The 25,095-nt window shown below is 42.0% G+C and overlaps 3 protein-coding genes and 1 pseudogene across 4 annotated transcripts in view; 2 read left to right on the forward strand and 2 right to left on the reverse strand.

Moving 5' to 3' along the window:
- Nucleotides 1-5,912, reverse strand: part of LOC115196133 (procollagen galactosyltransferase 1) — a 36,208-nt gene extending 30,296 nt beyond the window's left edge. The window contains exon 1 of one of the 2 annotated variants that reach the window (XR_003878804.1): nucleotides 5,523-5,912. Coding sequence is in view for 1 of the 2 variants with exons in the window: in XM_029756733.1 (XP_029612593.1) it covers nucleotides 5,523-5,740 (218 nt within the window). In the remaining variant the exon portion in view is untranslated. The remainder of the gene's footprint in view (nucleotides 1-5,522) is intronic. The other variant, XM_029756733.1, reaches the window with a different exon arrangement.
- Nucleotides 5,913-6,048: 136 nt separating this feature from the next.
- On the reverse strand, nucleotides 6,049-14,253 carry LOC115196153 (6-phosphogluconolactonase-like; annotated as a pseudogene).
- On the forward strand, nucleotides 13,805-16,050 carry LOC115196137 (zinc finger protein 572-like). The gene is made up of 4 exons (XM_029756750.1): nucleotides 13,805-14,346; nucleotides 14,719-14,806; nucleotides 14,903-15,011; nucleotides 15,206-16,050. The coding sequence occupies exons 1-4, from the start codon at nucleotides 14,021-14,023 to the stop codon at nucleotides 15,883-15,885; spliced, it is 1,203 nt and encodes a 400-aa protein (XP_029612610.1). The 5' UTR covers nucleotides 13,805-14,020; the 3' UTR covers nucleotides 15,886-16,050.
- Nucleotides 16,051-16,713: 663 nt separating this feature from the next.
- On the forward strand, nucleotides 16,714-24,385 carry LOC115196145 (zinc finger protein 24). Its single transcript, XM_029756764.1, has 4 exons — nucleotides 16,714-17,169; nucleotides 20,095-20,231; nucleotides 20,541-20,646; nucleotides 22,923-24,385. Exons 1-4 carry the CDS (start codon nucleotides 16,866-16,868, stop codon nucleotides 23,534-23,536), a joined length of 1,161 nt encoding a protein of 386 aa, XP_029612624.1. The 5' UTR covers nucleotides 16,714-16,865; the 3' UTR covers nucleotides 23,537-24,385.
- The last annotated feature ends 710 nt before the right edge of the window (nucleotides 24,386-25,095 follow it).

The following is a 25,095-nucleotide window of genomic DNA, read 5'->3' on the forward strand; positions in this document are numbered from 1 at the left end:
GTATAAACACCATGGGACCACGCAGCTGTCATACAGCTCAGGATGCAGAGATGAATGGACTCCTGGAGATGAACGGACTTTGGTGCGAAAAGTGCAAATCAATCCCAGAACAACAGCAAAGGACCTTGTGAAGATGCTGGAGGAAACAGGTACAAAAGCATCTATATCCACAGTAAAACGAGTCCAATATCGACATAACCTGAAAGGCCACTCAGCAAGGACGAAGCCACTGCTCCAAAACCGCTATAAAAAAGCCAGACTACGATTTGCAACTGCACATGGGGACAAATATCGTACTTTTCGGAGAAATGTCCTCTGGTCTGATGAAACAAAAATAGAACTGTTTGGCCATAATGACCATCGTTATGTTTGGAGGAAAAAGGGGGAGGCTTGCAAGCCAAAGAACACCATCCCAACCGTGAAGCACGGGGGTGGCAGCATCATGTTGTGGGGGTGCTTGCTGCAGTAGGGACTGGTGCACTTCACAAAATAGATGGCTTCATGAGGAAGGAAAATTATGTGGATGTATTGAAGTAACATCTCAAAACATCAGTCAGGAAGTTAAAGCTTGGTCGCAAATGGGTCTTCCAAATGGACAAGCATACTTCCAAAGTTGTGGCAAAATGGCTAAAGGACAACAAAGTCAAGGTATTGGAGTGGCCATCACAAAGCCCGGACCTCCATCCTATAGAAAGTTTGTGGGCAGAACTGAAAAAGCGTGTGCGAGCAAGGAGGCCTACAAACCTGACTCAGTTACACCAGCTCTGTCAAGAGGAATGGGCCAAAATTCACCCAAATTATTGTGGGAAGCTTGTGGAAGGCTACCTGAAACGTTTGACCCAAGTTAAACAATTTAAAAGGCAATGCTACCAAATACTAATGGAGTGTATGTAAACTTCTGACACACTGGGAATGTGATGAAAGAAATAAAAGCTGAAATAAATCACTCTACTATTATTCTGACATTTCACATTCTTAAAATAAAGTGGTGATCCTAACTGACCTAAGACAGGGGATTTTTACTAGGATTAAATGTATTTGGCTAAGGTGTATGTAAACTTCCGACTTCAACTGTAACTACGCTATATTGTTTGTCCTCGAGTGTCTGTGCATGTTATTCAGTATAAAGTACTCTGCAGCAACTTAGTGTGGACACCAGTTGAGGCCACACACACAGATTCCTGTTGAACACTGCCTCGTTAACTACCTTATTTTCTCAATAACAGTCTCTCTCCCTCCTTCTCCCTAAATCCTCTAGGTTATATCAGCTGTGTCGGTGAACCCCTCATGCATCTGGCTGACACAGAGGGCACAGCATGATCAGAGGAGAGGTCACTTGATCGGGTCAACAGGAAGTATTATTAAAAAGAGATGCTTTACATTGGAATACAGATAGGGATGTAGTAGTCCCAGAGTTAATAATCCAAGGTCAGTTTTGCATTTCACCTCATGATGATTATGATGACAGAGTGTTAAAATTAAATAAAAAAAACACAAGGCTTAATCTCCCTCTCTTGATGTAAGAGAGGATGCCAACCCCAGTCCTGTCATCGCCCCCTTACCCACTCTTAAGATAACATTCGGCCAACTTGGGGCCCAGGGCTGGTTGGGAGACACTGCTAGAGACACTATTATGTAATTGTGATGACCTGAGAGAATATGAAGTTAAGTAGCACTGTAATTCATTAATCATATGCAGTCTTGCCTGCTCCTCTGTTCTTACCTCTTTCCCTTTCCCTTTCTGTCTTCTACACTCTCACACCTCTCCCCATCTCCTCTTTCTTTATAATGCACACCAGATGTGCATTGAAGTACAGATTTAACTTGTATTTATAATATAAAATTACAAATATAATATTTATAATGCATGTATTAAAACACTTGGATAATTAACTTCTTTCAATAAAGCGTTTCACAGTCTCTACTGGAATTGGTCCACATTCTCTACTGGTTGAAATTAAGTCGCCAATTTCATGAAATACTACACCTATCCTTTGTCCTCAGAACAGTGCAGATGAAGAAAATTAGATATTGAGATAAATCAGTTTTATAGTATTTACATGATGCATAGGAAGTGTGGTGTATTGTTTAGATTCTGTTTCTATATATATGAATTAAAAACCAGCCTTTAACTAGTTAAATCATGTGTTCTAGTCTAATGCATAGTTACAATGTGTAACCATTGATGTCCCAGGACCAGTAAACACTGTTGAAGTTTATAATTGTAATACATACATGCAGACACAGCATCATTCAAAGACTGGAGTTTGATAGTCCTGGTATTGGATATAACTGAAAAAGAATGCCACAGACATTCATACCTGAACCGCACCTTTATTTGCCAAGGTAGAGTACATGATCAGTGAATATATTCAATGTACAGGCTACAATGTGGGGAACTCATGCTTGGTAATAACTACATGTATATAGAACTTGCATCCTTGGCACAATAATGTCAATCTGAAAAATAGCGCACTTGGTAGTGTGTACTGGTGCTCGACCAGTCGCGAAAGCCAACATCACCCACGACAGAGAACGGTTGACTGTCAAGGGCAATGAATTCCATTATCTTGGCGTTAATGGATTTCGCCTTTTGAGTCGTCTCGCTGAAATGTTCTTACTCTTTCAAATGACTGCTCGGCTTGTTGACCGCTTGATCCACACAGCAGACATTGTTGGCTAGGTTAGGAATGCTGTGTTGCACATGTAGCGCAAAATTTTATGTGGAGCCATTATGTCATGTACCTACGTTAAATAGCTATGCACGTCAGCTTTGACATCGTTTTTTTACCGATGTTGGCATTTTTAGCTAATATCGGCCGATTCCGATATGTTCACCGATATATCGTGCATCCATAACTAACGTAAAAAATGTGGAAAAAGTCAAGGGGTCTGAATACTTTCTGACTGCACAGTATCTGTGACCAATATCTGTATTCCCAGTCATGTGAATACAGATATTAGGGCCTAAAAATGCATTTACTCAATTGACTGATTTCCTTATACAGTGAGGGAAAAAAGTATTTGATCCCCCGCTGATTTTGTATGTTTGCCCACTGACAAAGTAATGATCAGTCTATCATTTTAATGATTGGTTTATTTGAACAGTGAGAGACAGAATAACAACAAAAAAATCCAGAAAAATGCATGTCAAAAATGTTATAAATTGATTTGCATTTTAATGAGCGAAATAGGTATTTGACCCCTCTCAATCAGAAAGATTTCTGGCTCCCAGGTGTCTTTTATACAGGTAACGAGCTGAGATTAGGAGCACACTCTTAAAGGGAGTGCTCCTAATCTCAGCTTGTTACCTGTATAAAAGACACCTGTCCACAGAAGCAATCAATCAATCAGATTCCAAACTCTCCACCATGGCCAAGACCAAAGAGCTCTCCAAGGATGTCAAGTACAAGATTGTAGACCTACGCATGGCTGGATTGGGCTACAAGACCATCGCTAAGCAGCTTGGCGAGAAGGTGACAACAGTTGGTGCGATTATTCGCAAATGGAAGAAACACAAAAGAACTGTCAATCTCCCTCGGCCTGGGGCTCCATGCAAGATCTCACCTCGTGGAGTTGCAATGATCATGAGAACGGTGAGGAATCAGCCCAGAACTACACGGGAGGATCTTGTCAATGATCTCAAGTCAGCTGGGACCATAGTCACCAAGAAAACAATTGGTAACACACTACGCCGTGAAGGACTGAAATCCTGCAGTGCCCGCAAGGTCCACCTGCTGGCGCTGCACATATACATGCCCGTCTGAAGTTTGCCAATGAACATCTGAATGATTCAGAGGACAACTGGGTGAAAGTGTTGTGGTCAGATGAGACCAAAATGGAGCTCTTTGGCATCAACTCGCCGTGTTTGGAGGAGGAGGAATGCTGCCTATGACCCCAAGAACACCATCCCCACCGTCAAACATGGAGGTGGAAACATTATGCTTTGGGGGTGTTTTTCTGCTAAGGTGACAAGACAACTTCACCGCATCAAAGGGATGATGGACGGGGCCATGTACTGTCAAATCTTGGGTGAGAACCTCCTTCCCTCAGCCAGGGCACTGAAAGTGGGTCGTGGATGGGTATTCCAGCATGACAATGACCCAAAACACACAGCCAAGGCAACAAAGGAGTGGCTCAAGAAGAAGCACATTAAGGTCCTGGAGTGGCCTAGCCAGTCTCCAGACCTTGATCCCATAGAAAATCTGTGGAGGGAGCTGAAGGTTCGAGTTGCCAAATGTCAGCCTCGAAACCTTACTGACTTGGAGAAAAGAGGAGTGGGACAAAATTCCTCCTGAGATTGTGTGCAAACCTGGTGGCCAACTACAAGAAACGTCTGACCTCTGATTGCCAACAAGGGTTTTGCCACCAAGTACTAAGTCATGTTTTTCAGAGGGGTGAAATACTTATTTCGCTCATTAAAATGCAAATCATTTTATAACATTTGACATGTGTTTTTCTGGATTTGTTTGTTCTTATTCTGTCTCTCACTGTTCAAATAAACCTACCATTAAAATGTATAGACTTATCATTTCTTTGTCAGTGGGCAAATGTACAAAATCAGCAGGGGATCAAATAATTTTTCCCCTCACTGTATCTATATCAATAGCAGTCTAACCATAGTAGAGGTTCCAAGTCATTGTTTATTTACCTCAAAACAACATCAATACACTGTTCAGCAATAGGCTACACAGTATTTTATCTGACCTGGAGGTTAATACCAAGAAATACTCCAATTGACTTCCATCCCACCACCCACTCATTTAGACTGCTAAAATATAAAGATCCACAGTCCCCTCCCTGCTTTCATCATGGGGGACAATCAAGAGATTTGCTGTGGCTATATTTCCTGTAGTCATCATCTCAGTTTAATAGCTTAACTAACTGATCAGTATTTGGCCTATCCCTTAGGGCGACACATTCATAAATGTGAATAGTCTGCAGACTGAGGGGATATTGCTCTACTTGGCCAAGGTGAGGAGAAATACAGTAGAAGACGGATAGACAGGTCTCAGCTAGTTACAAGGAGGGGGCTCTATCCTTTCTGTTTCCAATGGGTGAATTATTACCACGTAGGCACTGGCTAGTAGTAGCTGCTACTACCGCAACTGAAATGCCAAACATATGACCAATTCAATTGAACACTATGCACCATGCAGTGCACTCTACGTAATTAATTCGAGAATATGGTGACGTTGCAGGAAAATGATTACCCCGTTTTCCCCCTAAATACTTTCCCAGACAGTGCAAGACTCAATGAAAGTCGCGCCCACCTCGACTGGATTCTTCTTTCCCGAACCTTTGTGATGATAGCTGTAATTCTGATGTTGCATATGTACAATGTGGTTGGACCTAGGAAAGTTGCTTTTGACGGTCATCTAAAATTTTTAAAAATTGACCAGTAACGAGGAATATGACACCCTGCCCTTGTAAATTACAGTAACGTTAGCTATCGAACATGCTAGCCACAGCAATACCATCAAAAGAGAGACCATACCTCACATTTAAACTGAGACACTTACCAAATTGCCACGCGGTCCTTGGGATAATTCAGACGTTCGATAGTTCCAAGGAAATAAGGCAGAGAATGTTCAGAGTTGCGGCAGACAAGGGCAATGAGGACCCGAGGGGCAAGAAGTGGGGATTCGGGGCTCCAGCGTTCTTCGGGGAAGTATCCTTGAGCTGGTCCGGAGAACAGTAACGTCAGGGCGGTGGACAGAAGGAAGATGTACCGGTGCATCGCAAAGCACAGCAAATGGAGAAAAAGCAAGTTATACACTAACAAAGACGCACACTATGCAGAAAGAGCAAATATTTCACTGACTTGAAGCCCTTTCATGAAAATATGTCACCACCGACAAAAACGCAACACCTCAGTGACAACGCTGCAAATAGTCTCAAGCTCTAGTCAACCAGAGGATTAAAGGGAATGTCCCTCGATGTTTAAAGGGGATGGGCCTAAACTACACGGTGGTTGTTACAATGTAACAGCAAGTTACATGTTGAATAATCATTTTTGCATGAGGAAACTATTGCGAATTGAGCAAATTCATTTTTTTAACCTTTATTAATCGATTTGTAATGTTAATATTGATAATAATTCTGTACAAATATTCACATCACTGTAGCCTTTAGCCAAGAAGGTCATGTGCCATTTCAGTTTATCATCAAAATCATAAATGTTTTGGTTAGACAGAAGTGCATGTCATACATTTTATCGCCCACTTTGAGAGTCCAATGCAAAGTCAGACTTCAAAGTGCAGCGGTCAACAGATTAGTAACAAAGTAAACACTGGTCTCATGTGGAGACTTTCTGGCGGAGGCTACCATACAAGCAGCTAGTTGGAATCCCATACAATTCCACGAGATAGTACACCCTAAGGAACCCTGAAACTTTAACAGTAAATCTATTTGTATTATTATGACATTACACCGTTTCCTCTGGAATGAATCGTCCAGCAACTACTTCAAATGGTTTCCCCATCATTATACATACATTCAGCACCGTTCTACAACTGATGTGTAAACAATCCAATGTTTTTCCTATTCATTCATTAATTCACTTAAATCCCATTTTCCTGATAGGTAGGGTTTAATCTCATGCCTAAAACATAACACTGTCAAATAGAAACAGGATTGTTCAGTGATATCCTGTACATTTTTCTCTGTGGGTGTTGAGTTTTTGAGCTCCTTTTTGTCCTTCTCTTTGGTCTTTAGAGTTTTGCTGCAGAGCCTGGTCTCTCCATTTGGAGTGTCAAGGAAGCAGTGGCTGGTTCATCTGTGAGCCAGAACAGCTCACCGTGGCTGGGGACCACTCTGGCTGCAGGTAGGGCCGGGCCTTCACCACCCTCCAGCACTTGAAAGGAAAAGCTCACTTGTCGTAGTGTTATCAACAACCACAGGAATGCTCTCAATCCATTACTGTTTTACAGTGAGATCTATTTTTGTGATATATATTTTTTTAAACAGTCAATTACAGATAAACATAAATACAAATAACCTGAATCAAGTCTTCATAGTGACATTTCTTGATGCTTAATAGGTTAGGATCAGGGTGAGATATTATTGCGTCAGAGAGGATGCCAGTTTGGCGGATAGGCTACAGTACCTTTAGCACTGGTGCTTTGCTGCCCCCTGTTGACACAAAGACCACACAATGGGCTAAGTTCATCATGGGAAATGTCATGGTCACACGTTGTGGTGGGGGCTTGGGCGAGTCACCGATTGGGGCCACAATTTTCTAGGTTTCCTAAAAGAGGAGTAAACCCAAAACACAAGAACGGTCATACATAGTCAGTGGAGTAACTAAAACAACACATGCACGGCAGGACAGGTGTATCCATGTGTGTGACGGAACACATTAAATAAACACACTACTGGTCAGAACCAGACTTGAATTAACTGAAAGGAAGAATCTAAAGATCATTTTTTAAAACCTTACACTGAGATGCCGGCTATACATTTATACTGGCTATACATTTATTTATAGCCACAAACCTCTGAATCCATATTTTAACCTACTGCATATTATCTATAAGTGTCTTTAAAAGATGTTCTAATTATGACAGACTGAAGGCTGGGTTCCCAGGGGTATTTATAACAATGGGTGTGTGAAGTGGTGTGAGATTTTCTAACATGGTTAAAAACGCCATATGTCGGTCTGACAGTAATTTGCAATCATGCATTCATGGCTTTGCACTACAATACATTATGTTTGTGTCAACATGAACGTCTTCCCTTACATGTGCTAAACATAAATATTTGTATTCAACTAACTATAGAGTGGTTATGGCTCATTTCCAGTTCAGATAACATGAAACTGGGAGAGGGCAGCTGCTTGGGACATGTATGCTGAGGGTTTTCTGATCTCCCATAACAGAAGACAGTTCTTCCTTCATGAAAGACTATCTGATGAGAATAGTACCTAACAGCTTTAATTACACCCAGACCAAGCAACGCCTTTTTAAACGTTTTTTTAACCCTCATGGAGAACAGATGTAATGTCATGATCTGATCATCACAAGACCATATGGATAAAAAAGGAAGACGTATTAGTAACATTGATGTAAATAGTTATCTGTTTTAGCTCCTTTGATACCAGAATTACAACCTAGTGAGTGATACAGGTGGCATTCCAGGTCGTCTGAGAAGATTGCTTTATCATATAAAATGCAAAACACTTCTCCAGGCATTGTGAGATTTGATAAACAGTGCAACGCGACTGCAAAAAAAGACAACCTGGGAGTCAACATGGAATGAGGCTACAGTGCAATAAAGACGACCTGAAACTGGGCTGTAGACTGTGCTCACCTACAGCAGGGGATGGTCTGGGAAGAGGGAACAGGTGTGTCCATCAAGCCCTGTGTCCAGCAGCAACAGATCAAACACAGAGATATCCTCCTTCAGGACTCAGTGAAATGACGTTGCCACAAGCAGCACTGGAGATATTAAGATGAGCGAGATGCAACACTTTGCTCTCACACAGTCGCACAAAGTATCTGCACGCTCCTGTACAGATAAATCAAATCAAATCAAATTTATTTATATAGCCCTTCGTACATCAGCTGAAATCTCAAAGTGCTGTACAGAAACCCAGCCTAAAACCCCAAACAGCAAGCAATGCATGTGAAAGAAGCACGGTGGCTGGGAAAAACTCCCTAGGAAAAACTCCTGAGAAAGGCCAAAAACCTAGGAAGAAACCTAGAGAGGAACCAGGCTATGAGGGGTGGCCAGTCCTCTTCTGGCTGTGCCGGGTGGATATTATAACAGAACATGGTCAAGATGTTAAAATGTTCGTAAATGACCAGCATGGTCAAATAATAATAATCATAGTAATTGTCGAGGGTGCAACAAGCACGTCCGGTGAACAGGTCAGGGTTCCGTAGCCGCAGGCAGAACAGTTGAAACTGGAGCAGCAGCATGGCCAGGTGGACTGGGGACAGCAAGGAGTCATCATGCCAGGTAGTCCTAGGGCTCAGGTCCTCCGAGAGAAAGAGAGAAAGAAAGAGAGAATTAGAGAGAGCATATTTACATTCACACAGGACACTGGATAAGACAAGAGAATACTCCAGATGTAACAGACTGACCCTAGCCCCCCGACACATAAACTACTGCAGCATAAATACTGGAGGCTGAGACAGGAGGGATCAGAAGACACTGTGGCCCCATCCGATGATACCCCCGGACAGGGCCAAACAGGCAGGATATAACCCCACCCACTTTGCCAAAGCACAGCCCCCACACCACTAGAGGGATATCTACAACCACCAACTTACCGTCCGAAGACAAGGCCGAGTATAGCCCACAAAGATGTCTGCCACGGCACAACCCAAGGGGGGGGGCGCCAACCCAGACAGGAAGACCACGTCAGTGGCTCAACCTACTCAAGTGACGCACCCCTCCCATGGACGGCATGGAAGAACACCAGTAAGTCAGTGACTCAGCCCCTGTAAAAGGGTTAGAGGCAGAGAATCCCAGTGGGAAGAGGGGAACCGACAAGGCAGAGACAGCAAGGGCGGTTCGTTGCTCCAGCCTTTCCGTTCACCTTCACACTCCTGGGCCAGACTATACTTAATCATAGGACCTACTGAAGAGATAAGTCTTCAGTAAAGACTTAAAGGTTGAGACTGAGTCTGCGTCTCTCACATGGGTAGGCAGACCATTCCATAAAAATGGAGCTCTATAGGAGAAAGCCCTACCTCCAGCCGTTTGCTTAGAAATTCTAGGGACAATTAGGAGGCCTGCGTCTTGTGACCGTAGCGTACGTGTAGGTATGTACGGCAGGACCAAATCGGAAAGATAGGAAGGAGCAAGCCCATGTAATGCTTTGTAGGTTAGCAGTAAAACCTTGAAATCAGCCCTTGCCTTAACAGGAAGCCAGTGTAGGGAAGCTAGCACTGGAGTAATATGATCAAATTTTTTGGTTCTAGTCAGGATTCTAGCAGCCGTATTTAGCACTAACTGAAGTTTGTTTAGTGCTTTATCCGGGTAGCCGGAAAGTAGAGCATTGCAGTAGTCGAGCCTAGAAGTAACAAAAGCATGGATTAATTTTTCTGCGTCATTTTTGGACAGAAAGTTTCTGATTTTTGCAATGTTACGTAGATGGAAAAAAGCTGTCCTTGAAGCAGTCTTGATATGTTCTTCAAAAGAGAGATCAGGGTCCAGAGTAACGCCGAGGTCCTTCACAGTTTTATTTGAGACGACTGTACAACCATCCAGATTAATTGTCAGATTCAACAGAAGATCTCTTTGTTTCTTGGGACCTAGGACAAGCATCTCTGTTTTGTCCGAGTTTAAAAGTAGAAAATTTGCAGCCATCCACTTCCTTATGTCTGAAACACAGGCTTCTAGCGAGGGCAATTTTGGGGCTTCACCATGTTTCATTGAAATGTACAGCTGTGTGTCGTCCGCATAGCAGTGAAATTTAACATTATGTTTTCGAATGACATCCCCAAGAGGTAAAATATATAGCGAAAACAATAGTGGTCCTAGAACGGAACCTTGAGGAACACCGAAATTTACAATTGATTTGTCAGAGGACGAACCATTCACAGAGACAAACTGATATCTTTCCGACAGATAAGATCTAAACCAGGCCAGAACTTGTCCATGTAGACCAATTTGGGTTTCCAATCTCTCCAAAAGAATGTGGTGATCGATGGTATCAAAAGCGGCACTAAGATCTAGGAGCACGAGGACAGATGCAGAGCCTCGGTCTGACGTCATTAAAAGGTCATTTACCACCTTCACAAGTGCAGTCTCAGTGCTATGATGGGGTCTAAAACCAGACTGAAGCGTTTCGTATACATTGTTTGTCTTCAGGAAGGCAGTGAGTTGCTGCGCAACAACTTTTTCTAAAATTTTTGAGAGGAATGGAAGATTCGATATAGGCCGATAGTTTTTTATAATTTCTGGGTCAAGATTCGGCTTTTTCAAGAGAGGCTTTATTACTGCCATTTTTAGTGAGCTTGGTACACATCCGGTGGATAGAGAGCCGTTTATTATGTTCAACATAGGAGGGCCAAGCACAGGAAGCAGCTCTTTCAGTAGTTTAGTTGGAATAGGGTCCAGTATGCAGCTTGAGGGTTTGGAGGCCATGATTATTTTCATCATTGTGTCAAGAGATATAGTACTAAAACACTTTAGTATCTCCCTTGAGCCAGGGTCCTGGCAGAGTTGTGCAGACTCTGGACAATGAAGCCCTGGAGGAATACCCAGATTTAAAGATGAGTCCGTAATTTGCTTTCTAATGATCATGATCTTTTCCTCAAAAAAGTTCATAAATTTATTACTGCTGAAGTGAAAGCCATCCTCCATTTGCGAATGCTGCTTTTTAGTTAGCTTTGCGACAGTGTCAAAAAGAAATTTCGGATTGTTCTTATTTTCCTCAATTAAGTTGGAAAAATAGGATGATCGTGCAGCAGTGAGGGCTCTTCGATACTGCACGGTACTGTCTTTCCAAGCTAGTCGGAAGACTTCCAGTTTAGTGTGGCGCCATTTCCGTTCCAATTTTCTGGAAGCTTGCTTCAGAGCTCGTGTATTTTCTGTATACCAGGGAGCTAGTTTCTTATGACAGATGTTTTTAATTTTTAGGGGTGCAACTGCATCTAGGGTATTGCGCAAGGTTGAATTGAGTTCCTCGGTTAGGTGGTTAACTGATTCTTGTCCTCTGACGTCCTTGGGTAGGCAGAGGGAGTCTGGAAGGGCATCAAGGAATCTTTGGGTTGTCAATCACCAGGACCCCACTGTCTGAGATGTTGATTTTGGAGAACAACTGATTATTTTGACAAAAACAAAACATGATTGAATATAAAGAGTTATTTAACCTGATAGATGCAGAAGAACTGTCCTTACTTAAGGTTTTAATGAGAACTAGAAAAAGGTAAATGCCCTGCCCCTGAATTAAATATGTGTGCTCGCAGAAAAATACAGACATCAGGCTGTAGATAAGAATATGCACAGGCACTGACTGTACAAAACATTAGGAACACCTTCCTAACATTGAGTTACACCCTCCTTTTCCCTCAGAATTGGCTCAATTTGTCAGGGCATGGACTCTACAAGGTTTCAAAAGCGTTCCACAGGGATGCTGGCCCATGTTGACTTAAATGCTTCCCATAGTTGTGTCAAGTTGGCTGAATGTCCTTTGGGTGGTGGACCATTTTTGATACACACAGGAAACTGTTGAGCGTGAAAAACCATGCAGTTCTTGACACACATTTGAACTGGTGCGCCTGGCATCTAGTACCATACCCCGTTCAATGGCACTTAAATATTTTGTCTTGCCCATTCACCCTCTGAACGGCACACATACTGCACACAATCCATGTCTCAATTGTCCTTCTTTAACCTGTCCCCTCCCCTTAATCTACACTGATTGAAGTGGATTTAACAACTGACATCAATAAGGGATCATAGCCTTCACCTGGTCAATCTGTCATGCTAAGATCAGGTGTTCCTAATATTTTGTACATTCAGTGTATATTAATTGTTATCTTTTGTGCATATCAGGTTTACAGTAAACTCTGTGATTTTAATATATGCAGCTGCCGAGGCAAGGACCAGTAAACTATGAGATTATGTTACCTTGTACAGTCCATAGGTACTCCCTCCATCGTCAAAGGGAACCAGCCTCTCATCACAGAAACCTGCTAGCCAGTGGCTGCAGTCCAGGTCTGGCAGTGCGGGCAGCTCCTTGCTGAGCATGGACACCAGGCTGCCCCCTGAGAGGCCCATGGAGAACCGGCCATGGTCCAACAGGGCCTTGTCAGCCCGAGATGCTACCAGGTGAGCCAGAGCTGGACCAAGCTCTGCTGCTGAAGAGAACACCACTACTCTTCTGCCTGACATCTTGATTGGAATAGAAGAGGGGAAAGAAAGAAGGTTGAGGTAATGGATAACAGTTTCTTTTATAATCAGTGATGCACTTATTATACCAGCAAGGAGGAAGTGTCAATCCACATCATTGTTTTACAATTCACCATGATATTGCAGAATTTCCCCAATTCCAGAGAAGAGGGCCAGCTACTAATAAATATAGCAAAAAAAGGCAAGACTAGACTGGTCTATAATAATAATGATGATGATGATGATGGTGAGTACTCTCGGGGGAACTTCACATCTCACTGTAGTCCGAATGTGACTACGCTTTCCATTGCCTGTACATCAGCCTAAGTTCAAATGTAATTGTGTTAAACATTCTGGCTTGTACAGAAACTTTCTACGTTTTTGCAGTGCTTAGTTTCAGGCTGTGTAACCAGAAACTGGTATAACAGTCTGATTTATTAGCAGAATCTCACTGACGCACGTTGTAATAGTGTCCACTATGGTGCATGTAAAAGAGCTCTGCAGTGCCATTGATAGCGTGCATCTCAACCTGGAGAGTAGGTGAAGCTCACCAGTTCCAGACAGGTATCAAATTCATACTATTAGCTCTAATAAAAAGTGTTGCTTAAAGTTAATCTTGTGGAATTACTTTATTTATTTTTGGTTGGCGAACATTTTGCCATTTCGCAGCACTTCCTGAAACTATTCATCCACTAGCCAATCAAATATCCAGGACCGCCCTGTTATGTTGCATACTGGTAATTGTAGTGATTGTGATTACCTCATATCCGATGTGTGTTATGTGCACTGTATATGGATTTAAGCCTAAAAACTGTCTTTAGTACACTATAATCGTCTTTGATTATCTGGATCGTATACGATATTAGATGGAAATCAACCAACTGATAATTAACAGTTTATGAACTACTTATAATAATTTAACCCCCCTTTACTCGATATAGTTATGGTAGTTGTTAAATTAAAATGTTCTAAAATGAAGTTGCCTCTTCTCTTTGCTGTGATTTCCCCTCCGATCCTGTAGATGGAACCATGTGTCTTTGTTGTGTGCATGTTTGTACAAAGAACTCGAGGCACACATTGTTATATTTAACAAACTAAATATTTGACAGCTCGTTGAAAGTAATACATACAGTTATCAGCCGCATATTTGAGTTGTATATATACTTTTGCCAAAATGTCGACAGCTTTTTGTTTTCAAGCACAGCTCGTTTCTGTCATGGACGCGTTATCAAAAACAGCTGTTTCAGAAATAAGCAAACTGGTCGACATCGAATCAAAGGTTTTAAAATTAGAAATAACGCGTGGTCGGAATGAAATAGCAGCACTTACAGAGAAACTGCAGTTGATGGAGAATTTGCTTTGGATCGACCGAGGGCACAGGCAGCACGCAACCACAGATACACGCACGAAAACACCACCAACAAGAGTGAGAGATGGTTCAATGAACGATTATTGTGAAATACCTCAGTCTGAGCCCAAAAGACCTGAAATCAAAAAAAGGTTTGCAAAGTTGACTCTTATTCAATATTCTACGGGCAGGTAATGTACTTGTGTATGTGAATATATCTGGGTCAAATACGTGTGCTGTGTTTTAGTCCCCAAAGTGCACATGCCTAATTTGCTATAGTTTTTAACCCAGGTCTGGATTATACTGGCCACAAATCACAGATATTAGAATGATTCTGCATGAAACCGTGTGCTGCTTGAATCCTGTGGCTTCTGCTTGCTCTTTGGGTTTAGGCCGGGTAACTGTAAAGTAGTTATTGATAAATGCTGATGTAAAAATAATTGTATGAAATACTTTATTTATTGATTGAACCCAACCCTTTTTATCTGGCAGAATTAAATCTATTTGTTTTCTTGTATGCTTAGTGAGAGTTCCTGGGAAAACATTTGTCCTCCCCAAGAGATGCACGTCATCCATCCGGTTGAAGATAGTGCTCTTGTTTTGGAAACAGTGGTAAGTTATGAACTGTCATTCCTTCTGTCAAGTAGCCTTACTGTAATGTCCTTCTAGTTACCATTTTTTACTGAGCTATTGTTATTTACCCTAAAGCCTACCACAGGGGTGAGAGACCAGCCTGAGTTGATTGTGATCAAGGAGGAACCTTCAGAGGTGGACATATGGGGTAGTGGGCCAAAGACCGAACTCATAAATGAAAAGGGTGAGTGTTAATGGGTTAAAAATCAGGGAGGACAGTGACTTGTGTTGGCATTGCTGAACAGTTGGGTAATCTAGTGCAATAATACAATAGGCAAAATGCAGAAGCATTGGCTTGTCTTGTGTAACTGAATAAAGATTTAACTGTTTAATTCTGTTCTAAATATATACTTATACATGCCTTCTTGTGTCAAACAGGAGCATCAACATCACTTGATACAGATGTTGGGTGTCTTGATGTGCATCAGCATTGTCCAGACGGCTCAGACAAACACCTTATGCTTACTGAGAGCCAAGTGAACCACAGCACTCCGCCCTCATCCAGAGTGCAATTGGAGGACCTGGACACGCATTGGATGCCGCCTGCATGTTCACAGAGCCAGGATGCACAGCAGATCACACCTGCTGCACAGAGAAACTCTATAACTGGAAACAGCTCTGGTGGTATAACAAATGTGCCCTCTCAGAGTTTCAGTGTGGCAAAGTCGAACATGAAGATCCACAGCCTGAGAACGTCAGGAGCTAAAAGATTTGGCTGTATGCAATGTGGCAAGAACTTCAGGTGTTACAGTCAGCTGGAAATACACCAGCGAAGTCACACTGGAGAGAAACCGTACCGATGCACGCTGTGTGGAAAGAGATACGCACAGAAAGGGCATCTTTATACCCACCAACGCACCCACACTGGAGAAAAGCCATATCGCTGCCTCGACTGTGGCAAGAGCTTCATTCAAAAATGCACTCTTGATATGCACCAGCGCACCCACACTGGAGAAAAACCTTATGTTTGTGTGAAATGTGGGAAGGGATTTACTAAAAACTGTAACCTTAAGAAACACATTGGTGTACATAGAGTTCAGCATGCATGTTTACAGTAAGTCCAGTTTTCAAGAGGACAGATGGTAAAATAGACTTCATCAGTACTAGTACCAACCAACCAGCCTCTGCAGTGGATTTGATGGATTTCAGTCATTAAAGGTTTTCCTCATAGAATAGAAGTCTTTACTTTTCAGAAAAATAAAGGTGTCCCTTTTTCAACATTTTGCCATATTCAACATTTGTCATATTTTTCCTCATTTCAAATGGGTTTTGGAGGTGAAATATAGCCCTGAAGGTAACAGCCAACTGCCAAGGTGTCTAGTTTTTTAATTGGCTCAAAACATTACTGCATTGAATTGTGGGATATTTGACAGTAAACCATGAATTAAAGCTCAACATTAGTGTGTTCGTGAAAAAAAAAGAAGTGTTTTCGTGACCTTTACTTCATGGTTTACGGTAAAGTATCCCACAATTCAATGCGGTAATGTTTAGATTAATGAGCGAGAGGTCTATTCAGAGATACTTTTGAGAAGATGGAAAACTCCATTGCGTTCATATTAACGCCCATTGTCTACGTTGCTCACGCGTCGTTAATGAGCCGCGCGGTGCATTCTGGGTGATTCTGGGACAAGGAGGCCACAAGCCAATGAGTGAATGGGATTCAATTGGGCGCTAGCGCAAAACCCCAACACTCGTCAACAAGAAGTACAACGTTACAAATATTTTCCGAGATGTGAGATATTTAACGTGTTCTCTGTAATATCGTATAGCTTTTGCATCGTGACATTACGTACTGTCGAGAAAGGATTGCGTGACGCAGCATGACAACTTGAACGCGATTGGTCGAGAGTCTGCTGGTGATGCGTTTTATAGGTTATCCATTCTCCTCCCAATGGGATTTCTATCTCCTAATTTATATATTATCTCTGGTCTATTTGAGCTAGCTAGCCACCAAATCAATGTCTATTATTATTCAGTTTTATTAATATCGCCAGCCTATCATACGCGTTGGACTTAGTTTCTTTTTAAAAACAAAACCATGAATACGATGATAAATCGTGGAAGTTTTCAGACCCAGTTAGCTTCCATTATGGAAATGCTAAGCAAAGCTGCTGTTGTTGAAATCGGTAAACTTGTCGACGAGTGCTCGGCGGTTCTCCGTTCTGAAATATCCCAACAACACATGAATGAGAACGAGGCATTAAAGAAGAAATGTTACTTGCTAGAGATTGAATTAAAGACGGTAAAACTGCTCGAACGTAAAAGGGTCATTGCCAGCCGTTGTCAGAATGGAGTTCAGGTCTCGGGACAAATATTTACGCATCAAGCAACTGAGAACCGAGGTGAGTATTTTTAGACGGTAACGTTAGATAGCTTTAATCAATGACAGGTTGCTAGCTAGCAACTGTAGCCGATTAAAATACAGTCCACGATTTACGAGTTAGACAAGTGTGGGCGGACTTTAAAGATACAACTAGTGATTTCAGCACCCAAATAGCCCGCAATAGCTGCACACATTGTTCTGTGTAATTGTGGGCTATTCTTTGGGTCATGTAATCAGTACATTATGTTGGTTTTTGTTAACTTTTTATGTGACGTCGGCCAAACAGCCAAATACTCCATCTAAACGTGACTCAATTCTCAATTTCGGTACAGTTCTAGAAACATAAAGCCTACTACTTTCATATCACATCAAAAACATTAAACAAATTCAAATTGTATAGTTAACGTTACTGCACTGTTTTAACACAGTTGCAGCCGACATTTTCAGTGACATGTTTGTTGCGCCCATCTTCCGTTTACACCAAGGTGTTCGGAGACGTCTTCCAGCAGTTTTCCGTTAACAAGCGACGTAAGGTGGACATTTGGCACTGTCAGAACCCTAACAAAGTAAAGGTGTGTTTGTAACCGATGTGAAATGGCTAGTTAGTTAGCGGTGGTGCGCGCTAATAGCGTTTCAATCGGGTGACGTCACTCGCTCTGAGACCTGAAGTAGTTGTTCCCCTTGCTCTGCAAGGGCCGAGGCTTTTGTGGCGCGATGGGCAACGATGCTTCGTGGGTGTCAGTTGTTGATGTGTGCAGAGGGTCCCTGGTTTGAGCCCAGGTAGGGGCAAGGAGAGGGGTAAAGCAAAACTGTTACATGTAGTAATTTAACCTTTTGATTTTAGAAAATTATTTCTCGCCGATATGAAAGATGTGTTCCTTATGTTTCCGAAATCATACCGCAAGCGATGAATTTTAATGTTCGAAATGAGTGTGGGGCTCTTAACAAACTTCCCAGGCCAGACGATATGATTATCAATATGTACTAATGGTAGTTAGATCTGAACCAGGGGAGACTTTAAAGGCCAGACGGATTACCAGGACGTGTACTCAAAGCATGCGCTGACCAGCTTGCAAGTGTCTTCGCTGACATTTTCAAACTATCCCTGACCTGGTCTGTAATACCAACTTGTTTCAAGCAGACCACCATAGTCCCCTTGCCCAAGAATTCCAACGTAACCTGCCTAAATTACTATCACCCTGTAACACTCGCATGTACATAAATGCTTTGAAAGGCTGGCCATTGCTCAAACAGATGACGCAATCTCTATTGCACACCACACTGCCCTCAGCCACTTGGACAAACTGAATACCTATGTAAGAATGCTGTTCATTGACTACAGCTCAGCATTCAACATCATAGTCCCCTCCAAGCTCATCGCCAAGCTCAGGACCCTGGGACTGATCACCTCCCTCATCAACTGGATCTTGGACTTCCTGACGGGCGTGAGGGTAGGCAACAACACATCTGCCACACTGACCATCAACCCGGGGCCCCTCAGGGTTGTGTGCTTAGTCAGAGACCTGGCAATGTGGTGCCAGCGCAACAACCTCTCCCTCAAAGTCCGCAGGAGAAAGGAGCTGATCGTAGACTACAGGAACAGAGGGGCGAGTATGCCCCCATCTACATTGATGGGGCAATAGTGTAGAGGGTCGAGAGCTTCAAATATCTCGGTGTCCACATCACTAATGAATTAACATGGTCCACACATTTGTGAAGAGGGCATGACAGCACCTCTTCCCCCTCAGGAGGCTGATAAGATTTGGCATGGGCCCTCAGATCCTCAAAGTTCTACAGCTGCACCATTTAAGAGGATCTTGACTGGCTGCATCAATGCATTGGTATGGCAACTGCAAGGCACCTGACCGCAAGGCGCTACAGAGGGTGGTGAGTACGGCCCAGTACATCACTGAGGCCGAGCTCCCAGCCATCTACCAGGCAGTGTCAGAGGAAGAACCCAAAAATTGGCCGACTCCAGCCACCCAAGCGATATAGACTGTTTTTTGCTACCGCACGGCAAGTGGTACCAGTGCACCAAGTCTGGAACCAACAGGACCCTGAACAGCTTCTACCCCCAAGCCATAAGACTGCTAAAGAAGACTTCTAAATAGCTAATCAAATGGCTACCCGGACTACCTGCATTGACCCTTTTTTTTGTACTGACTCTATACCCACATGTACTTACACTGACACCCCAACATACACACACTACATAATCCAACACACACTTTCACACATACCACATACGCTGCTGCCACTGTCTATTATCTATCCCATTGCCTAGTCACTTTACCCCTACCTATATGTACATAGCTACCTTAATTACCTCGAACCCCTGCACATCGACTTAGTACGGGTAGTCACTGTATATAGCCATGTTATTTTTACAAGATATTCACTGTATATTCATTTATTCCATGTATCACTGTTTTTATTATTATTAAAAAATGTATTTTTTATTGAACTGCATTGTTGGAAAAGGACCCGTAAGCAAGCATTTCACTGTTTGTTTACAGCTGTTGTTTACGAAGCAAGTGACAAATATATTTTAATTTGATATGACAAATCTCCTCTCTTTGCCCACAATGCTTCCATTCATCTTCCCATTAGACGACTCTGCAAGCATGTATGTACTTCCAAAAAAGGTCTAAATAAAAATGTATAAGCAACCAGAAATGTTTTCAATGTATTGTTTTTGGCTGGAAGAGCTACCAAGGGGCACCTCTTCCGGTCAAAATCAATATTTAATACATTATTTTCGGTTGCTTGTCATTTTTATTTAAACCTTTTTTGTAAGTACATACCCGGTGTAACAGCAGTAAATTACGATAGTTGCCTGCATATTTGGACATTTATATCGCTTGCAGAGCTGTTTAATGGGATGATGAATGGATGCTGGTTCAGCCACGGTCAGTATATTCATGATAGATGTTTCCATTTTCAGAGAAGCAGTCTGCCCCCGCCATAGAGGGTGTCTTTGGTAAGGACTGGTGCATGGACCTATGGAGAGATGGAGAGTCCATCCCTCAGGATAAAGAGACAATTGGATCGGCCATCTTGGGCGATGATGAGGTCACTCAGGTCAGATTTATTAATATCCTTGAATAGTGCATCTCTGCTAGCCAGGCTGTCCCAATTTGTTCCCTTTCCCTGACCTTAGTCCTACCCATTCGATGTTTGCAGATCTGTAAGGTGAAAGACCAAGCAATATGGTGGAAGCGCCATACACCACTGGTGTTTATACCTATTCAGATCAAAGGTTAAGGAGCGAATTGGGACTGGGAAGGGTTATACTCTTGGATCACAACAAAGGTTATTCCTTCTGTTACAGTCGGAATAAAAAAAGAACCATGTGTTGTCTAATAACTGTCACTCACCTGTCTTGTGTAGGCAATAGACTTGGTGGACAATGAGCCTGAGTTGGTGTTTATCAAAGAGGAGCTGTTTGAGGATCAGCCAGTGGACCAGCAGAGGGGACATGCAAGCAAGAGAAAAAGTATGTGTCTCGTGATCATAGAGAAATTCTGACAGCTCATTCATATGTAAAATAAACGACATCCTTTCATGAAGGAAGGGGGCAAGTTGCAATTGCAAGTCAGTCTCTGGATAAGCGTTGCATGCTACTATGACTTGTTAAGGAATTAGGGCTGTGGCGGTCATTACTGATGCGTGCCTTTTGAACATCTCCATTTAAAAAAGTTGAATAAATCAATTGACTACCATAATTTCCGGACTATTGAGCGCACCTGAATATAAGCCGCACCCACTGAATTTAAAAAAATATATATTATTTTGAACATAAATAAGCCGCACATGTCTATAAGCCGCAGGTGCCTACCGGTACATTGAAACAAATGAACTTTACACAGGCTTTAACGAAACACGGCTTGTAACAAAAATATATAGGCTTTAACGAAGCACGGCTTGTAACAAAAATAAATGGGCTTTAACGAAACACGGCTTGTAACAAAAATAAATGGGCTTTAACGAAACACGGCTTGTAACAAAACATTTTTTTTGTTGCAGTAAACAGTAGCCTACCAAGAAAGTCATTCGTCACTATCTTCCTCCTCCTGTGCACTGAAACCACTGAAGTCATCTCCTTTCAAAAAAAATTGAAAGCGGGAAAAATCCATATATTAGCCGCGTCATTGTTTAAGCCGCGAGGTTCAAAGCGTGGGAAAAAAGTTGCGGCTTATAGTCCGGAAATTACGGTATACATCACAATAAATTCATTATTTTAGGCAGAGCTAAAGAAACATGATATGAAGAAAATGTATTTCAGAAGAACAGAATATGAGTTGGACTACTGTATGTTATCTGGCTATGCACCACGCCATAGGCGTGTTCATTTAGCAGAGAAGATATGCTTATACGATCCGTGCCATTATATGATTTTATAGTAAGAAGAATATAATTGAACTTACCTGAATAAAATAGAATGGATGTTGCGCATATGAAGTGGCTATGTTGAGCGTAAAATGGATAATTTGAAACAGGTCATATACACTAGATTTAGAGTTATTTGGCAACTTTAGTTGTGAACGATACAAGCCTTAGAAATCAAAAGACATATGGGCTGCTTGTGCTCTTCCCTCAGGCTGCACACGCTGTTCTCTCAAGTGATCATATTTTCACCCATCAGACTTTTCTCAATTGAATCTTGTCTTTACTGCTATGGAAATCAGTTTAGATTTATAATGCCCCATTTATCAAATGGGCAAGAACAGAGGCAAGACAAAAAAGACATGTCATCCATATGCACTGGAAAAGTGGAGGCCACTTTACCGTCTGTATGTTTTTCACTCATGTTGGGTAGGCTACTCCAGTAATTGCACTGCGCCACAGATGACATCCCCCCCCCCCAAACTCTTTATGCCAAGGGCTCTCCAACCCTGTTCCTGTAGCTACCCAGTGCTTCATTTGGGAAACCAAGTGAAATCTGTTCGGGAACAAGGATAGTAACATGTTTTCACAACAAAACATATTTAATTAAACTGTTGACAGCCCCTCTCTGCGCTGGAGAAAGGAATGGAGGGGAGGAGATGGAAACTCAGTGGTGAGAGATTCTGTAGCTAAAGGAAATGTCAATCTATTAATTATGAAGAAGAAAAATACCTATTACTAGGCTATTCAAAAAGAAATTCACTGTAATTGTAGGCTAAATTTGAATTTGTTTAATTTCGGCCAGACCAATTATGTACCAATAATTTTTTCTGCCATGTGCAATATGTGGTAGAAATGTATAGCGGCACAATCATACATTTTTTTTCTCTGGCTTAGCGTCATATGGGTGTTTTTGAATGAATCATCACCTTAGAAAGCACTGTCCATTTCATTGTTAGGCTATGAAACAACATCCACAATGGCCATGTTTTCCACTCAGTTTCAACCTATTGATCAATTTGAAGAAAGAAGTTCAACAATCTCAGTTTTAAAAGCACATACTGTTTTGATGTTTGATGTGATTTTTCGATTGCGTTTGCATTGTTGTCAGTGGTTGGAGGCAAAGTAGAGCCCCGAGTACCAGGCCGTTAGTGACCTGATCAATTAGCGAGTTTGGTACTACTAATGCATGTGCTTAAAAGGAAAAAAGTGCTTAAAAGGATATTACCGTGACTCGACTATCACATAGAATTGTACTGCCTTTGTGACTCATGACTGCCGGTGTGGCAGTAATAGTCACTGCAACAGCCCTATATGGGACTGGTTATTGAATTGTTTCACAGCTGTGATGCCGGTATTGAGATTGTTGTAATTTGTACTGTACAGGGAGTGTAGCAGTGGAGGATGCTCCAGCAGTAGAAAGAACAGCTGCCAGTCAACTTCATCTATACCAGGGGGACTTGAACACATACCCTCCAATGCCTGACACAGAGCAGCCCACATCCATTGAGAGCCTCATGGAAGACCCCACTCTGGCTGGTCTGGTTGACAACACACCAGAGCCTGGCCCTGACACAGCCGATGGAATGTACATGGACTATCCTCCCCGCAACACATACGCACCAAGAAACCGGCCAAGCCACCAGCAGGGAACTGGAAAAGACCTGAAGCAGCAGTTTGACTGTTTGTTTTGTGGGAAGAGCTTTGGTTATTTAAGCTACTTGAAAGTCCACATCAGACGCCACTCTGGAGAGAAACCGTTTGGATGCACAGTTTGCGGGAAGCGCTTCGCTCAGAAGACGTACCTGAAGCTGCATCAGCGTACACACTCTGGAGAGAAACCCTACAGTTGCACAGAATGTGGGAAGAGTTTCTCTCAGAAGAGTTCGTTGAATGTCCATCTCCGGAGTCACACCGGGGAGAAGCCTTATAGCTGTGTCGACTGTGGGAAGAGCTACACCTATAAACACGGTTTTAACACACACCAATGTTTCAATTAAGGGATTAGGGAATAGTCATTTTATATTGTTAATTTGTTTTTAATTTACATTTCAACCTTTTTGAAAACTGGCAACCGAAACATCTTTAGCCTTATTGTAATCATGGTGGTTTTCAGTAGGTCAAGTTTGTTTTTAAACTGTTGCGCTACTGTGTGCCCTAATGAACATGACCGAGCTGTTACTCTTCACTACATGGCAGAGAACTGTTTCATTCGAGTTTTCCCTCTGCTCCGTCCGTAGGATTGCACACACACTGTGCCTTCTTGTCACACAATTGGCAAGAGACTATATGCCCCATTGTTAGATGAAGAGATTTGAGTGACATTTTTGAAGTATTTTTGAACAGTGGTTGTCCTGATACCAGTTGTTTGTGCTACTGTGAAGAATGCCAGTGTGGTTGACCGATCATGTAAGTGTGCCAAATAATTTTCTGTAATGAATTATGAAGTTAAAATAATGCATACAGTAATAATTTACTTATTTGTTCACATTACATTTGTATTATTCCATATTATAAAAATGTAAACATGGCAAAGATGAAGTTATGCTCTTTTAATTATGAAAGCAAATTAAGTTTACAGCAGATAAATATTCCAGAAAAACAACTGACACAATCATGGAAGCATTATGTACAAAACAAGTATGAAATGGAAAACATCCATTTAATGATATCTTGTATCAATGTATACAGAGGACAATGCAGATACAGTACAAACTACCAAACATTGGCAGGTTCAATCCTTGAGCCTAAAATATAGAACATGGGATAGTGGTAGGTGAACATTACAGTACTTATGAATAGTGCAATACTGATGCACCACGTTCTTTGCAAAATAAAACTTCATAATTTACCTTTTATTGTAGGTAAATCATACCAGATAGCCTAATACATGCTGTTAGTGTTGTAGCTAATTCAGACAAATCAAGTGTAATAAAAATACACTTAAAGGCTACAACATACTGTAGCGTATTTGGGGGGGGGGGGACTCCCAGGTCCACCGTCCAGATCGGAACCCCTTGACAAGGTCGTTAGGTTAAGGTCGCTCCAATATTGTGAAGTATGACATACAGTATTTGGTTCTCCAGTTTGAGCAAAGCAGGCACACAATCCTTTAAAGGGGCAATCAGCAGTTCAGATAAAGAGGCCTCCCCACCCGTTTCAGTAAAAAGCTGGGTGGCTGGGCCTGGAGAAATGTAGGCTAACCACTCAAATTCATAGAGCTATGGATGCAAGGACTGACCATCCATACCAAAATTATAGTTTTAACCATGTTTTGAGGCTATTTAGGGTGGCATGTAGCCTAGTGGATCACTGGATCAAATCCCAGAGCTGATAAGGTGAACTTAACCCTAATTGCTCCTGTTAGTCGCTCTGGATAAGAGCGTCTGCTAAATGACAAAAATGTAAATTGTTTATTTACTTTGTTTACAAGCTTATTTGGGGTTCTGATGGTGTACAACAGTTCAACTAAGCTCATGAGGCATAAATAATTATATTCTAAAACAATAAATGGGTACATAGAAATGTATAAGTCCAAAAATGGATGTAGCAACTGTAG

Source organism: Salmo trutta, chromosome 1 (genome assembly GCF_901001165.1).
Source record: "Salmo trutta chromosome 1, fSalTru1.1, whole genome shotgun sequence".
Taxonomy (NCBI): domain Eukaryota; kingdom Metazoa; phylum Chordata; class Actinopteri; order Salmoniformes; family Salmonidae; genus Salmo; species Salmo trutta.

Coding starts and splice junctions, on each gene's coding strand:
- LOC115196137 (XM_029756750.1), top strand. CDS start 14,021: ATGTCGACAGCTTTTTGTTTTCAAGCACAGCTCGTTTCTGTCATGGAC. Junction 14,807..14,902: donor CTCTTGTTTTGGAAACAGTG/GTAAGTTATGAA, acceptor TTTACCCTAAAG/CCTACCACAGGGGTGAGAGA. Junction 15,012..15,205: donor CGAACTCATAAATGAAAAGG/GTGAGTGTTAAT, acceptor TGTGTCAAACAG/GAGCATCAACATCACTTGAT.
- LOC115196145 (XM_029756764.1), top strand. CDS start 16,866: ATGAATACGATGATAAATCGTGGAAGTTTTCAGACCCAGTTAGCTTCC. Junction 17,170..20,094: donor TCAAGCAACTGAGAACCGAG/GTGAGTATTTTT, acceptor TTCCATTTTCAG/AGAAGCAGTCTGCCCCCGCC. Junction 20,232..20,540: donor GCGATGATGAGGTCACTCAG/GTCAGATTTATT, acceptor TGTCTTGTGTAG/GCAATAGACTTGGTGGACAA.